Source organism: Hypomesus nipponensis, chromosome 9 (assembly GCF_054491055.1).
Source record: "Hypomesus nipponensis isolate SF chromosome 9, ASM5449105v1, whole genome shotgun sequence".
In the NCBI taxonomy this organism is placed as follows: Eukaryota; Metazoa; Chordata; class Actinopteri; order Osmeriformes; family Osmeridae; genus Hypomesus; species Hypomesus nipponensis.
The window spans coordinates 19584674-19599745 of NC_140369.1; the positions used below are offsets into that span (position 1 = coordinate 19584674).

The 15072-nt window shown below is 39.9% G+C and overlaps 2 protein-coding genes across 3 annotated transcripts; both read left to right on the plus strand.

Annotated features, from left to right (window-relative positions):
- The first annotated feature begins 71 nt into the window (after positions 1 to 71).
- On the plus strand, positions 72 to 4278 carry zbtb49 (zinc finger and BTB domain containing 49). Its single transcript, XM_084706405.1, has 8 exons — positions 72 to 208; positions 625 to 820; positions 989 to 2085; positions 2256 to 2302; positions 2463 to 2536; positions 2716 to 2798; positions 3174 to 3335; positions 3678 to 4278. The coding sequence occupies exons 2-8, from the start codon at positions 669 to 671 to the stop codon at positions 4136 to 4138; spliced, it is 2076 nt and encodes a 691-aa protein (XP_084562531.1). The 5' UTR covers positions 72 to 208; positions 625 to 668; the 3' UTR covers positions 4139 to 4278.
- Positions 4279 to 8768: 4490 nt separating this feature from the next.
- Positions 8769 to 14788, plus strand: LOC146273425 (neuronal vesicle trafficking-associated protein 1-like). Of its 2 annotated transcripts, none has more exons than XM_084705472.1 (5): positions 8769 to 8882; positions 9203 to 9352; positions 10426 to 10542; positions 11876 to 11986; positions 12913 to 14788. In XM_084705472.1, exons 2-5 carry the CDS (start codon positions 9224 to 9226, stop codon positions 13114 to 13116), a joined length of 561 nt encoding a protein of 186 aa, XP_084561598.1. In that variant the 5' UTR covers positions 8769 to 8882; positions 9203 to 9223; the 3' UTR covers positions 13117 to 14788. The 2 variants fall into 2 exon arrangements, with proteins under 2 accessions (XP_084561598.1, XP_084561599.1); XM_084705473.1 differs by having other exon boundaries at positions 12916 to 14788.
- Positions 14789 to 15072: the final 284 nt, after the last annotated feature.

Sequence of the window (15072 nt, forward strand, 5' to 3'; positions counted from 1 at the left end):
TATATATATATATATATATATATATATATATATATATATATATATATATATATATATATATATATATGTACGTAGATTAATGTTTATGCTGATCGTATATCTCTTGTGTTGTTCGTACATTCAGTTGATGTTTTTCTAGTGCGTCGGTGAAGTTTTGCCGGAAATGATGTAGCTTTTTAGAATCAGAAAGTGACCGATCATCCAAAAGGTAAGCTAAACAAACCAGCCCAAAAAGTATTTTATTAACCATTGATTTCAAAGTAACTTCACAACATTGATGCAATATGTTGTTATCACAGCTTTGCAATAATTGCACAAATGCTATGTTTTCTGTATGGTGTGTTGTCGTAATACCTACAATAATATGCCGTGTTTTAATCAAATTTTGTCATGGGTGGTCTTAAAGCAAAGAGTATGAGTCTCAGCGGCATTCCAAACAGGGATCTTAAGTTGTAGCTATAATCTTCCCTTTTATATTTGTTAAATGCCACATCGATAAATGATAAGCAGACATGCAATACATTGTCAGCATATTACTACTTATGTCATTCAGTAACATTACCTGAGGACATGTTGGACCCAGAATGGTCCATTCACAGACTGTGTTTTTTCTCTATCCCTTAGTTACATTGATGGGCCGAATTTGTGTGGTCAGCTGATGAGAAAACATGGAGACATTGTCTAGCCACAGCTCATACCTCCTCCAGCAATTGCAAGAGCAAAGGATACAGGGATTACTCTGCGACTGCATGCTGGTGGTCAAAGGAGTATGCTTCAAGGCCCACAAAAACGTCCTGGCTGCATTTAGTTCCTATTTCAGGTGCTTATGTATATCAGAAACCATAAATATAATTAATCTAATAATATGATATGGAAGTAGCTGGCCATTCTAGCATTCTTTCAAAAGACAGAGTCGTTCTATTCGTTTTATGTAGTCTATAAAGTACTGGATTTAGCATTGGCTAATTTCAACTTTGTCGCCTTTCAGGTCCTTGTTCCAAAATTCGCCAAGTCAGAAAAATGATGTATTCCAGTTGGTCATCCAAGATGTCGGGGGAATCGGTCAGATACTGGACTACATGTATACCTCCCACCTGGATGTCAATCAAGACAATGTGAAGGCCTTAATGGATATTGCCCAGTTCTTGCAGGTCCCCAACATACAGAACATGTGCAGCACATACCTTAAACCCTCTCTTCCAGGTGTGGAGACCCCATCATTCTCTCTGTCCAGCTCCCTCACCTCTGATCATAACTGCCTCCTTGAAACAGGTCTTTCTCAAGATGTAAACATCCATTGCCCTTCTACGGAAGCCCAAAAGTCAGTTTATGGCAGTGGTGATATTGACCATAACAAGAGACTGCCTATCACAGTGCCTCAGGGTACTGGTACAGAGACAACAGGAAATTCTCAGGCCACTCCAGAGAAGCAACTGGTCCATGGGTACAAGCTACGCAACTTTTATAACAAGCAGTACAAACAGAGGGCCAACACTGAAGGCCAAGGTCCTCTGGTGGTCCTCGAAGTGCAGCAGTTAGAATTTGGGGTCACCCAACCTGGGAGTATACCTGTCTGTTCTGGGAATACAGTTCAGTCAAACCCTCCATGTCCTCCAACGCAAATTGAAAAGAGTTTTAATTTGAGCGTGCCCTCTTTAGAAACTTTAGCCACTCCAAACTCTGAAGGAACGGACTCTGCAGTCAACAAGCTAGTACGGCCGAAAAAGCCTGTGTACTTGAAGAAATATAATTACCTGCGGTCCCAGAAGGCCCTTGAAGAGATGTGTGTCGAACCAATCTCTGAGCCAGTTTTCAGCACCAAAGAGAAGCAAGATAATCCATTGGCCCATAACGAACTTCCAGAAGTCAGTGTCGACTGCCTTGCTGTAGAAGGTAAAGTGGTGTTGGAGTCAGTGATAAACACTCAAGTTTCTATTTCCCCGATTGCTGATCAAGAGGAGCCTAATTCAAAAGCTGTCAATGACATTGCTGAAGTGGCAGGACATAAGCAGTACTGCTGTATTATCTGTGGGAAGATCTTTAAACACCCAAGCAACCTTGAGCTTCACAAGCGGTCTCATACAGGTACATCACAGTCATTCAAATACATTGGCTTACCACCAAATACCAGAGTAATGCTGCTGGACAGTGTCTTTTAAGCTTTTGTGATTACCCAAAGATCAATTGAGTAGTGAAAAACATGCTTGTATTGGCATTATGAGGAGGTCATCTTTTTTTCATTGTTGTTTTGACAGGTGAAAAGCCATTTCAGTGTAATATGTGCGGGAAAAACTTTTCACAGGTAATACTTTACTGTTCTCTTTTGCAAAAAATATTGTTGATAGTGTGCAATATTAAGAAAGACACAGTGGACAGTTTCCGTCAATTCTTATGGAGCCAATACAAAAGGATGCATATACCTAAAATGCTGACTGGCATTTCCTCTGCATATTGTTTAACAGGCAGGTAACTTGCAAACACATTTGCGGCGACACTCTGGAGAGAAACCGTACATCTGTGAACTATGTGGGAAAAGGTAAAGTCACTTCTTTAGCATCCAAGTTTAGAGTATGTTGTTCTGCATTCAGTGGTATGAATCTCTTTGTGCTGTGACATTGTGTTCAGAATAATTCTTATTCAATATTTCTGTCTTTTTTTGCTGTTACCTCAGCAGGTAATTATTAGTAATTATTGAGTGTCATATTGTTATCACAGTTTTGCTGCCTCAGGTGATGTCCAGCGACACATGGTGGTGCACACAGGAGATAAGCCGCATCTGTGTGATATATGTGGACGTGGTGAGTGCAAAAAAGATGTGTTGGAATATCTGTCATAAAACCTAGTGTATACTGCAGTACAGGGTCTTTTGTCATGAGTGACTTTGATACCGAAAATCCATAAAATGATGATGATTCATAAATATATTTAGTATTGTATAAAGTGACATAGGATCTCACCTGGGATGGTAGTAACCAAACTGTGTGTAAACTGGGCTCTCTCTTTGCAAACCTTTTTCTAAACATTCCATGCATTTCTCTTATTGAGCTTGGAAAAGGGGGCCATGAACGCACACACACACACAAAATAATTTTGGGAAATGAGGGGATGTAAATATTTTCCAAGCGTACTGTAAATGTCTTGAAATGCAATGCATTTCGGAATGTCTTGCTCAGGATTCAGCAACTTCAGCAACTTGAAGGAGCATAAGAAGACCCACACTACAGATAAGACGTTCACATGTGACCAGTGTGGAAAATCTTTCAACATGCAGAGGAAGCTGTTGAAACACAAGGTCCGACACTCTGGAGAGAAGCCACATCACTGTGATACCTGTGGTATGTACCAGCCAATATATACCATCGGTGGTGTCTGTTTAGGGTGTGTAGAACTCAAGTTATTTACCTGTATGCAGGCCTTGTTTAGTCTTTCTTTTGTCTCAGAATGCAAATTTTCTTTCTTTCTTTCAACACTATTAATTTTTATGTACAGAATATCAGGTTTGATTGGATTGGAATTGAGAATCCAATGTTAGGAAACCAAGAACTCGTAATTAAACTCAGTGATCAAGTTAAATGAAGCGGCATCGTTCTGTGATCAGTGTGAGCAGCCAGTTGTATATTTTGACTTGCGTTTACAGGGTTACATTTACAAAACCAATACTTTAACATGCTCTACAGGGAAGCGCTTTATCGGCTCAGGTGACTTGCAGCGACACGTGCGGTCACACACTGGCGAGAGGCCCTACATCTGTTCATGCAGCAAGAGCTTCACTCGTTCTGCGCTTCTGAGGAGACACAGTATGCACTGCAAAGGGACCACAGATTCCAGCGCAGCCATAGCAGTCTACAAAAAGCCAGGTTGTTCAACCGGACCTCTATTCCCCAAACTGTCCCGTCATAGCAAACTGCGTACCACTACCACCGAGCAGCCTTTCCCCGGAATTATGTCCCACCCGGCACTGGACAAGTCCTCACCATCACCAACACATGTAGAATCTCCAGATCTCAGCATGCACCGTGGCGCCCCACCTACCTCAAACACTCTCCCAGAACTGCAGTCCTTTGTCCCCCATCACCTCCTTTCTTCCTCTCAGCAGGACAAATGCCTCCCTCCCCCCAACACCCACCAGAACTTCTAAAGTTGTCCAAACCTCATCTACCTCAAGAGGGCGTCTATGGTCCTTATTTGGAAAATGGAGCAGCAGGGTCGATGCAGGCGGGTCCAGTGACTCGAGGAGGGATGGGGAAGCATTACTTACCTGAACCGGATAATACCTGTGGACAACCAGTGGCAAACAGGCCCACTGGTGCACACAATAGGACCCACGAAGGGCAGTTTTTCTCTAGTGTGACACTGTGGGGTTTGGCAATGAAAACACTGCAAAATGATAATGATATGGAGTGAAATGTGGGTGATGTTCATAGGGGTGCATCCTAATTGTACAGTGTAGCCTGCACTTTTTGTTTTACAGAGGACTCTTAATGTAATAATGTTGCAGTAGCATTTATTTTTTGACATTAATGGTTGTAGCTGGTCATTTCTGGCACCTCTGTCCACCACTACAGTAAATGGAACACAATGTTGTAATGTTAAAGATTATTTTATATACCCATAAGAAATGTATAGGTTTCGTGAAATACAGTCACTGAGGATTATATATCGATATATGTGCATGGCCATTAAATAATTTTTTTGTAATTTTTATAATATTTTTCTCAGGTATTTGTGTATGAATTACTGCTTTGAGAGACTGAAAGAGACTGAAAGCAATTCTGAAATTGCTCTCATTTATATTTTTCATTTTAACGACTAAAACCTTATTACACAGACTCCCTTTTGTATCTTAAAAACCTTTCCTTATAACTTTCTTGTGATCTTCTCTGCCTGTGATCTTGTTTGACAGTTCTGACTTTGGTGATTGTTTCCCTGAGGTAACATGACATCTTGGTTTGGCAGGGAATTCTTTGGAAACAGGGCAGTTGCCAGTGTAATTGCAGCTGTGGAGAGTACAGTTGACCTGTATTTTCCAAGTTAAGCGGTAAGGTGGTAACCCTGCCCCTCCGACAAGGTTTCTACCAGATGAATGTTGGGAGTTTTCCAAGAAGTGATGTACAGTTAGAGTGTGTGCTGAAAAGGTCAGCAAGTGGGCCCTGCAATGTACAAATCGATCCGGGGTGCTGTTTCAGGTGCTGGCCTTGGTACTGACCAGGGCTTCTCCTGCCTCTGCGCTCAGGTTGTCACACTACACAGACACACAGCCTGTTTAACAGGTCAATCAACTGGCATTTCTCTTTAACAACTTCTTTATGGATGTTTCATTAATGGTGTATTTGGAGGGTTCCACCCATTCCATACAGACATGATACACATACAAACATAGCACACGTAACAAACATACAGTGGTAAGGAGAATACAGAGGCAGACACACATAAGGCACACACCGTGTAGCTAACATTTCCCTGTGTTGTTTTCATCCCTGCCATTGGCATCTTCTTCCTTTTTCATCTTTAATGATCTTGATCCATGTTAGATAAGTGTATTTCTTTAATATTGTTACACTGTTGATTGACTTAAATTGCCACTAAATCAAATCTTAGTAATTCATGGGAATTCTGATTTATGGGGTAGGACGGCGCAGATAGGGATAGTGTCACGTCCCAATGTTTTCCCTGTGTGTTCTCCGTGTCTGTGATTACCTTCATCTGTGTCTGTGCGTTAGTTTTGGTTTGCTTTGATTGGATTAGTTTCACCTGTCTCTGGTTTGGTCCTTGTGTGTATTTATGGTTTCTTCCTTGGTTTGTCTTTGTCTGATCCTTGTCTTGATGTGTGAGTAGTTCCCTGTGTTCCTTAATATTTTGATTAACACTTTCTTGGTTCATTTCAATTATGCTTGTGTCTCTTGCGTTTGGGTCTACCTGCACTGCTACTTGACATACCTTCTGTGGTTCTATCATAGGTGCTTGAAAGAAAAAGACAACTGTCAGAGTATATACAGTCTTGAAGATTTGAGGCTTACAGGATATATTGGGAATTCAAAGGTTATGAGTGAGTTTTGTGTACTTGCAGCTGGAAACAGGAGTCTTCATGCTCATACTTTATTATCGTACTATAAAAAAATATTAAAGGGTAGTCTAAATTGATTGCTGCTCATCAGAGATGTTGACAATCCACCATTCCAAGTTCCCTAGCTTAGTTTATAAATGTCTTAGTCTTTAACTTCATGAATTCTGACTAGGCTATGAGATCAGATTTAGATACATCCCTTAAAAGAACTGTTTTCACACCACTTAAGACGATAACCTGAGTTTCCCAAGCAACAGGATGGATAGACGATTGCAAGCGTCATCAGGACTGTTCACCAAGAAATTCCAAAACACAATTATCATTGCAAACTCTGACTGAAATCACGCAGACTCAGTCTCACAATCCTTTCAGTGAAAAACTTGGATATTCATCCTTTGACAAGATCTTATTCAAATGAGCCCTCAGACTCTCAAGGGAGGGCTCACCTTTATCAACCCTGATCAAACATAACTACAGTCTAATGCTTTCTTCCCCCTGTAGCATTGGTGTGACATTTTTTCACTGAAACCACACCACTTCTCAAATCAAATTAATAATCAAACTATAATTCCATATTTAAGAAAATCATTTGTAAATACTGTAAATTGTGAGGAACTAGCTTGAAACAATCAAACGGAGGCAGATTTACACAATTAAAAGACATGAACCTTAACAGCCTCATAAACTCGTATGTTAATCAGTGCAGACTGTCAACCAATGGTGTGACTGTCTCCTCCGGTCGCTACATAGCCCCTACCTGAGGGGTCAGTCGTCCTTTACCAACCCATCACCCAACGCATGGTCCTTCAAATGTCCTGGGTGCCGTCACTTGTGAGCGGGTCTTCCGAAGCTTTCAGGAGGTGCAGCTGGGAGTGTCACAATATGCAGTGTTTGGGGTGATGCTGTTGACCACCTCCCAAACAGCCAGTGGAGCAATTGGGCAGTATGACGAAAGTCTGTCCTGGTGCAGCTCCACCACGAGCCCCCAGCCAGGCATGCGCACCCGGTACACCACCTCATAACCTCGCCAGACCCGTGCCAGTGGTTGCAAAGCTTGGGGGACACCCCCTTCTTGCGGGTGGGACAACACACCCGGACTTTGTCCCCAGGTATGAAGGCCCGGCACCAGGTGGTGTAGGTCGTATTCTACCACCCTCCGGAGTTGGCTTGGGTACAGCAGTTCGGTAGGACCACAGGAACGGGGGCAAGTGGCGATCCTGTTGCACCGCATTAGTCTCGGGCCATATTGTGAAATAATCCATAGACACAAGGTTGTGGCAGGTGCCAGAGTCAGCAACTGGGAAGGGCCCAAGAATGAACACGCCTTCTTGCTCCATGTAGTCCTCAAAGAGGCATTTTAGCTGGTGGCACGGCTGTGGTTCAAGGCTATCCCTGCTGCATTGCCATAGGTTTGCTTATGGCCTTGGGCGTCTCGATGGAGAGGCAGACAGGAGATTTAACTGTCAGGGTTGGGGCAGGCTGATTGGTTACTAGTGGGGAACAGCTTGGATGGTGGTCTGGGCCCCTGGAGAAATTATGTGTTTCTTTGATTTGCCATAAAGTGATATTCAGGTATTGTCCCATTAAATCGATTCTTCATTCAAAATTAACAATCTCTTATTCTTAATACCCACACACCACTGCAAACATGTACAGGGGGTGGGAGGCCTTGCGGTCACAGGAAGGACAAAGAAGAGAACATGCTAAGTGGATAAGTTAGGTGATACGTTTCTCTGAGAGAAAACTTTGATTGTAGGCGAGGTCTGAAAACCTCTGCCGTGGCAGTGGCTTACACATTGTTATGGGTGCATCAGAATACCAGGACATGACCGCATGAGTAGATCAGCTGTATATATATCCAGATGTGAAGTGAATTAAGGGGGTTTTGTATGATGAATGAATTAAATTAATATGCATGCCAAACTCATACATTTTATAATGACATTTGAGACAGGGATGGAAAAGGGAGGCAAGAGGGAGGTCTAACTAATCTACCTCAAAGCTTTTATTGTGTAATGATACCAGCTTTTTATATACATACAATACTCTAGAGTCTAGACTGTCATCCATCTATTCTCTGCCATGACAGCGCTTGTTGCTGCTGAGGCCGATAATTTCTCATCTAATAATAAATAACAATCCCATAAATAGCATTTTAAGATTATGGAAATGTTGTGTTGGCAATGTGCACACTGATTGTTTTTTTTGTTATTCCCGGTTGTAAGTAGTCCATCTTATTTAGCAGACACAAGCTATTTCTTTTTGTCCTTTGAGCTTGAGCTCTCCCCTCTTCTCCATGGCACTGTAGCTTGGCAACAAGCTGAAAGACATGCGTGATGAAATTCATGCTATGGGAAGGTTCTCAAGGTTCAAAGCACAGTTGAAGCTGACCACTAATCACCTAAAAGCTCAACCTAAGTGTGTTCTGTAAAAGCCTTGTTATAATGCACAACCCATACAGGAATGTGAGTCTGGGCCATAGTAATTAAGTTGAGAATGGTCCTTCTCAACTGTATCATATCTACTAAATTCTTCAACAAGTTCTCTTTCTGCCATTATGAACAGCATTGTATTGATTGTTATAAAACAAAAAGTAAAATCTAAGCAGTTGGGTATGATTGTTCAAAATTGGAACGTGCAACCTCTTGCCATGTTTAGTATGGATGTGATGATGCTACGTAGCCTTGCAGTGCACAGACCTTGGCCATATTGTGTATCCACCTCGTAAATCGGCTGCGTCACACCTACACTGAATGTCTACCCTTTCCTCAACAACAGTCTAAGAAATCCAATCGGAATAACGAAATAACGTGAAAAGGTAAGCACTAGACTAAGTTTGTTTTCTAAAGTGCAGGCGTCTTTCATTTAAATGTATGTGTTTTATATCTGCGTGGACCGCTAATGGAAAGCAATTATTTATTGCGCTTTGTGGATAGCGTAGGCTATAATTGTTTTCTTAAAATAAATATGCCAAATTCATATATATCTTTACAGAGATAATCAGATGTGATATATTTTGTTTCGATAATATATTCAGAAGAATTGCACCAAAAGCTAAATACGGAAACAATCATGGCATTCAATATTTTAACGATACAGGTCGTCAGACAGTCACATTTATGGATTTCTTCTGAACAGGCATCGCAATCGTCTTGGAAAATGGTAAAACTGGGAAATAATTTTAGCGACAAGAATAACGCAAAGGCCGTTTCCGAAGATGGATTCGACACCATTCCTCTCATAACACCGCTGGATGCTAGTCAACTGCAGTTCCCTCCACCAGAAAAGGTAAGCGAATCTGTAAATTACTAGGTTAAGAACACAATGCATGCTGCTTGGTCAGTGAAGGGTCCTTCTTTCCTGTCCTTTTTAAATGAATGGGTAGTACAGTAAGACCAAGGGCCCAAAGGAAACATACATGGTTTAAATGTTTTGTAAATGATTTTCCATGGTGCCAATATTGTGCGCCAAGTTAATCAATGTGTCATCAGGGAAAACAGTCTGTAAACACTATACATACATTTTGCTATATGCCTTTATTTTTATTATTTTGTTACAGTAAATTATCCCCTCTCATACTGCAGACAAATGGAGCATAGCCTATATCATGGTTTCTCGGTGTGCATAGCCACAGAACAGTATGTTGTGTTGTTGTTACCAAATTAACGTTTGGTGGAACTCTTTAGTACCCTGTGTGTGGATAGTAAGATAGACATGTAGTTAGTAGGCAATAGATACAGTACCATTGGGGTAAGAAACATATAAAGGCTGGCTTTTACACAACGTTTTTTAGATCCCAAGATAGAAGGGAGATAATAAAAACATTGATTGTTGAAGATTTAACAACTTTTCCCCCCACCCTTGTATACACTGACACCAATACACATTGAGAAAGGGTTAGGAGTTAAACTCTTGATCTATTTTATTCAGTGCTTGAAACTGAACCACATGTATGACATTTTTGGAGAGTACAAGTAGTATACTGTATACTGTACATTAGAAAGGAGTGTCTACATGTATGGACACTAAAAGAAACAATGCTATGGAATGTTTTTTTTTATGGTAAAACAGAAATATAAGTATTTAAATGGCCATGTGGCTTCCAATGAAATCAAAATGTGGAGCAAATTTGCTTAATTCTGAATTCAATGTATTGGTGACACTTGAAACATCATAAAAACCAAGGGTACTTAGATTCAAATACTTAAACCATTATAGTTGATTAGTTTGAAGGACACAGCGTAACAAAGCTAAAAAGGGCCAAATAGTACACACTGTAAAAACAATCACCTATGTAAAGCACTTAATAAAGTAATGACATTGTTTAATTTCCTCTGACACCTGTGATATGTTCCTTACAGGTGGTGGTAAAGACCAAAACAGACTATGATGGGGAGCACAAGAAAGGCAAGCTGCGGCCCCCGAAAATAGCAGAGTTCTCAATAAGCATCATTGAAGGTGTCTCTGAACGACTCAAGGTAATACACACATGAAGCTCATAGAAAGTAGAAAACCTAAATCCGAGTCAATCTGTCTTTCTGAATCCAGGGGTGTTTCTGTCTGCTTTGCTCCCCCTCCCCACTCCTTCTTCCCATTCCCCTGTTAGTGGTGCTATCCTGGGAGAAGAAAAACATTGTGATTCATTTAACCCCGCCCCAACCCTTCATTAATTCAGTTGCTGCTGCCATGGCAATGCCCCCTCAATGCTCACCACTTTATCACTTCCTGTAACGTCCCTGAGAACGAGGCAGATATGATGCTTATAGATCACCTCAAAGGTGTTTAGATTTTTGCAACATATGGTCATGGTGTAAGTGGTTGTATCAATAAGGGCTGTGATTGTGTCGAAAGGGTCGGAAGAGGGGGATGGGTAAATTTGCCTGGTAAATTATACAAAAACAGTAGACAACACATAAATACATTTATGGATCATGTTCATGCATTCAAAATTGTGTATATGGGTTGCCACTGTTTGATAATCCTCAATCATTTGATCAGTCACACCAATTTGCTCCCGTCAAAGAATGTCAACCATTGTAAAAACAGTGTACATAATTTAAAAGGGGGGGGAAATCATAATAGATTAATGTGCTTTCAATAACAAAGACAGTAAGAGACAGAATTGGCAAATTTACTTTACAACTTTGCACCCTTCCTATTAGACATTGTGTGTATTCATTTGATTGTTGACTGCAAGATTGAGACTTACTGTTGCACTGTCACCTATTATTTTACAAATACTGCAGTATACTGAATGTGCTGAGGTCTGAAATTCAGATGTCCGTTTAAATTATAGCCATATCTATGATACATCAATAGATGATCTGGATTTACACAGTAGAACCAAATCTACGCTTACTCATGAACATCAAATACCAATCCGTGTGTGGGTCTTGGAAACTAAGATTGAGCCTCATCTAAGTAGGACAACCACCAACACCTCACTGGCTTTTCGTCCCTCACTCCTCTATTTCTTCACAGACTATTAGTCATTACTCAAGTATCTCTATGCAGTGAAATTCAGAGAGTACAACATGTTACAGATTTCTCTTACCTGCAGTCCACTCTAGACACTTCTAGATGCACTGTTTGATGGGAGAGATTTGATGTCTTAAAGTAACTTTTACTTTTTTGTGGTTTCACATTGAGAGCTGTGACCAAAATGCTAATAAATTAGCCTATTGATTGTAGTTCTAAATAATGTGAACTTCTTACAATTGCTTACAATTTCTTTTAAAAATAAACTACTTTGGTTTTTTCCAGAATGTCTACATTTATTGAGTAAAGCCTGACATATTTGTGTCTCCTCAGGTCACTCTGTTGGTGATTTGTGCATTGGCCTTCCTGGTCTGTGTGGTGTTTCTGGTGGTCTACAAAGTCTACCAGTATGAACAACCTTGCCCCGAGGGCTTTGTGTACACAGTAAGTATCTCCTATAACTGAATAGCCATACCTTTACTGATGCTACACCACCCTACAAGTACTCTCTTGTTCTCATATTTTTGTCTTGTCTTGTCTAGAAGCAGAAAGCGTTATACTGTAACAATTAGTAGCATCATAGTTAAAATGTGTTTGTCCATATGTTTATTTTTTTCGAACTAAAAGCTTATGAAGGCCTTCATCTGGTTCCTGTACCTTAATTTCTCAATCAGCATTCTCTCATACTTCATATCTCTCTAAGCCACATTTTCTAAAGCTCTCTTTTCCTTTTATATTACAATTAGGTCTCTGGAGACTAACTTGTAGTGCTGAGATGCTATTAGCATTGCTATTAGCTTGGCTGCGATCTTGTGTCTGTTTACAATGCACACAGTGACATAAAGATAAATAATTAGCTTGGTGTCATATTGCAGTCCACTGCAATATAAGAAAAGAAGATTAACCTACTTGAAATCAAGTTTTAAGTATTTCTAAATGATGCAAATTATAGTACAGGCCATTTCTTTGTGGAATACGATTAAATGCATTTTTCAGTTTCCACTGTATGTGTATTTTCACATTTTTTGTGTTTTCTGGGAGAAATATTTGTGTAAGTTTTTTAATATTTTATGCAACAACTTTACGTAAAAAATTGTGTATTAGCTGATTGTCATTTTGTATAAAATGTATATAGTGATGTGGAAGTGTGACACTGGGAAATAGTGTTTGTTATTCATTAAATAATTAAGTTATTCAACTGTTCGAGAAAAATAACAATGTTCAACAGCAAATAATGTAATAACCTGCCAACAATAACTATATAACTGTACATTAGGGGCAATTAGGGGCAACATTTCTAAATCACTCTCTCCCACTCTCCTGTTCTTTCTGTCCACCCCCACCCCCTTTACCTTCCACCTTCCCCACAGCAGCAAGGCCGGTGCATGCCAGCGGGGATGTATGGCTACTACCCCCCTCAGGGCCCAAGCGGACGTGGCCGTCTCTTTACCATCATCAACCACTACAACATGGCAAAGCAGACCATCACCAGGTCTGTGTCTCCCTGGATGACCGTCATGTCCGAGGAGAAGTTCACCCAGCAGGAGACAGAGACCACCCAGAAGCTGGCCTAGGAGAGGGAGGGGGATCTGGGTTCTGACTCAACCATTTAAAAGATAACGTGGTGCAATTCAAGCAAACCCCAAATCTGGTCATCATGGATCTTATTTGAGGGGGTTTAATGACAGGTCCTTAGCTGTGGCACTGTTTTAATCGTTAAAAAACCTTAACTGTGTTGTGTTTGAGAACTACAGAATTATTTCAAGTGGGAAGTGTAGTCATATTGAATTTGGCCATTTCAGGCAGTGCAGGGACATCACTTGGGTGGATTTCTGGTTTGTTTGAATGCTGTAGCAATTGTGGTTATTTATTATTATTTTTTAAAGTGGCAGACACTTACACAGAGAAACAACTCGCCACTGGTACACAAATATACTGACATGGACACGATCGCAGACACTCCTTTGTACATATATATACGTAACAGAGCAACTCTCAAATTGTGAAATGACTGTCAAACATTGTGTCTGCATATACACATGCACGCATTACTTTAAGCTACTACATTCCACACAAAACATCTTTAACAGTCTTTAATACCTTAATACCAAGTACTACATATCAGAAGTCAGCATGACAGATTTTGCCTATGATATCTGGGAATAGGCCTCATTTTTCAATAATTTACTCCCATTGAACTTTTAGTAAAAAGTATTTAACAATTACATTGCAGACTGTAGTATACTAAGTATAAACTGAGTATACTCAGATATTTAAGATTATAGTCGCATTATATCATGGGTGTCCTTTTAAATGTCATATTTGGGGTTTGGCAGTAAAAGGTGTAAAAACGCTGTTTAGAAAAAGTTGTCATAACAACAATAACAACAGCCAATTGGCCTTTAGATATTTTTGTTCTTACACACTAAATTAATTCCACATAATGGCTTGGTTTTCTCTGCAAGAGTTAGGAATAGTCCAGCACTAATAAAACCTAATTTAATGGATCAATCTGTGTCAGGGAAATTAGCTCTCAAATTGGCAACAGAAACTAGACCTTCAGACGCACAGTCACTCTATTTCACGGCATAACGTTAATGTTATGTTGTTGTCTATGCTCGTGAAAATAATTGTACAGTGGTTTTAAATGATTTCCGTAGCTGTCACCGTAGAAGGCTATGTATTATATACCAGGCAGAGTGAAGCATGTAGTGGAAGTCAAGAAGTCACGTAACATTGCTGAGATAAGTACTGCAGTTTCACGCTCTATTGCTTTTACATGTCTTACTGTTTTTAAGTAGCGCCTTTTGTTGGTGCAGAATGTGTAATTTTGTTTAATATTGAAAATCTGATGACATGATCTGTTACAAAGAAGGAAAACATTAAAATGTCCACCTTTCATTTCCTCTTCATATTTTCTGAATCCTGAATGTAACATTATATTCCAACAAGAAAATGTGAATTCAACTTTTCTGAGCCTTGGTGTGTCAGAAATACTTTAATTTCAGTCTAAAGGTAGATTAAATAATAGCTTTTTAAACAGCCCTGTTTCACTAGTCTTAATCAAAGCAATAATTGGAACAACTGTACTGCTTTCACTGGTTCAGATAACACAAATGAACAGATTGTCAGAAACATAATCTCATGAATCCCCCCCCCCCATTTACAAGCATGTTTTCTGACAGATGCTGCCAGAGCCCACATTTCCACAGATCTGTATGTAATCCACACTCTTGATTTGACAGCAAATGATGAGGAAAGCTCAGTTTGTATTATCTATCAGCTAGTGAATGTGTGGATCTCATGCTGTAATATGGGGTATGTAATAAAAAAGGAAAGTGGACAATTTCATTAATGAACTGTATTTTGTTTTATTGGTTTAGGGGACCACATAATATAAAAGCAAATAGCCCATGCAGTGCAAACTGTAAATAACAAGAGCAATGTCAAAAAATAAATTTATAAATTTGTGTTGCAGTCAATGTACAAAGGCTAGCATTCTGGAAAACAGACAACCTCTCTTGAATCAT

Bases quoted from the DNA above. Each gene is read 5' to 3' on its own strand.
- zbtb49 (XM_084706405.1), top strand. From the start codon at position 669: ATGGAGACATTGTCTAGCCACAGCTCATACCTCCTCCAGCAATTGCAA. The intron at 2,799-3,173 runs GTGAGTGCAAAA...TGTCTTGCTCAG, and splicing joins GTGTGATATATGTGGACGTG to GATTCAGCAACTTCAGCAAC. The intron at 3,336-3,677 runs GTATGTACCAGC...CATGCTCTACAG, and splicing joins ACATCACTGTGATACCTGTG to GGAAGCGCTTTATCGGCTCA.
- LOC146273425 (XM_084705472.1), top strand. From the start codon at position 9,224: ATGGTAAAACTGGGAAATAATTTTAGCGACAAGAATAACGCAAAGGCC. The intron at 9,353-10,425 runs GTAAGCGAATCT...TGTTCCTTACAG, and splicing joins AGTTCCCTCCACCAGAAAAG to GTGGTGGTAAAGACCAAAAC. The intron at 10,543-11,875 runs GTAATACACACA...GTGTCTCCTCAG, and splicing joins GTGTCTCTGAACGACTCAAG to GTCACTCTGTTGGTGATTTG.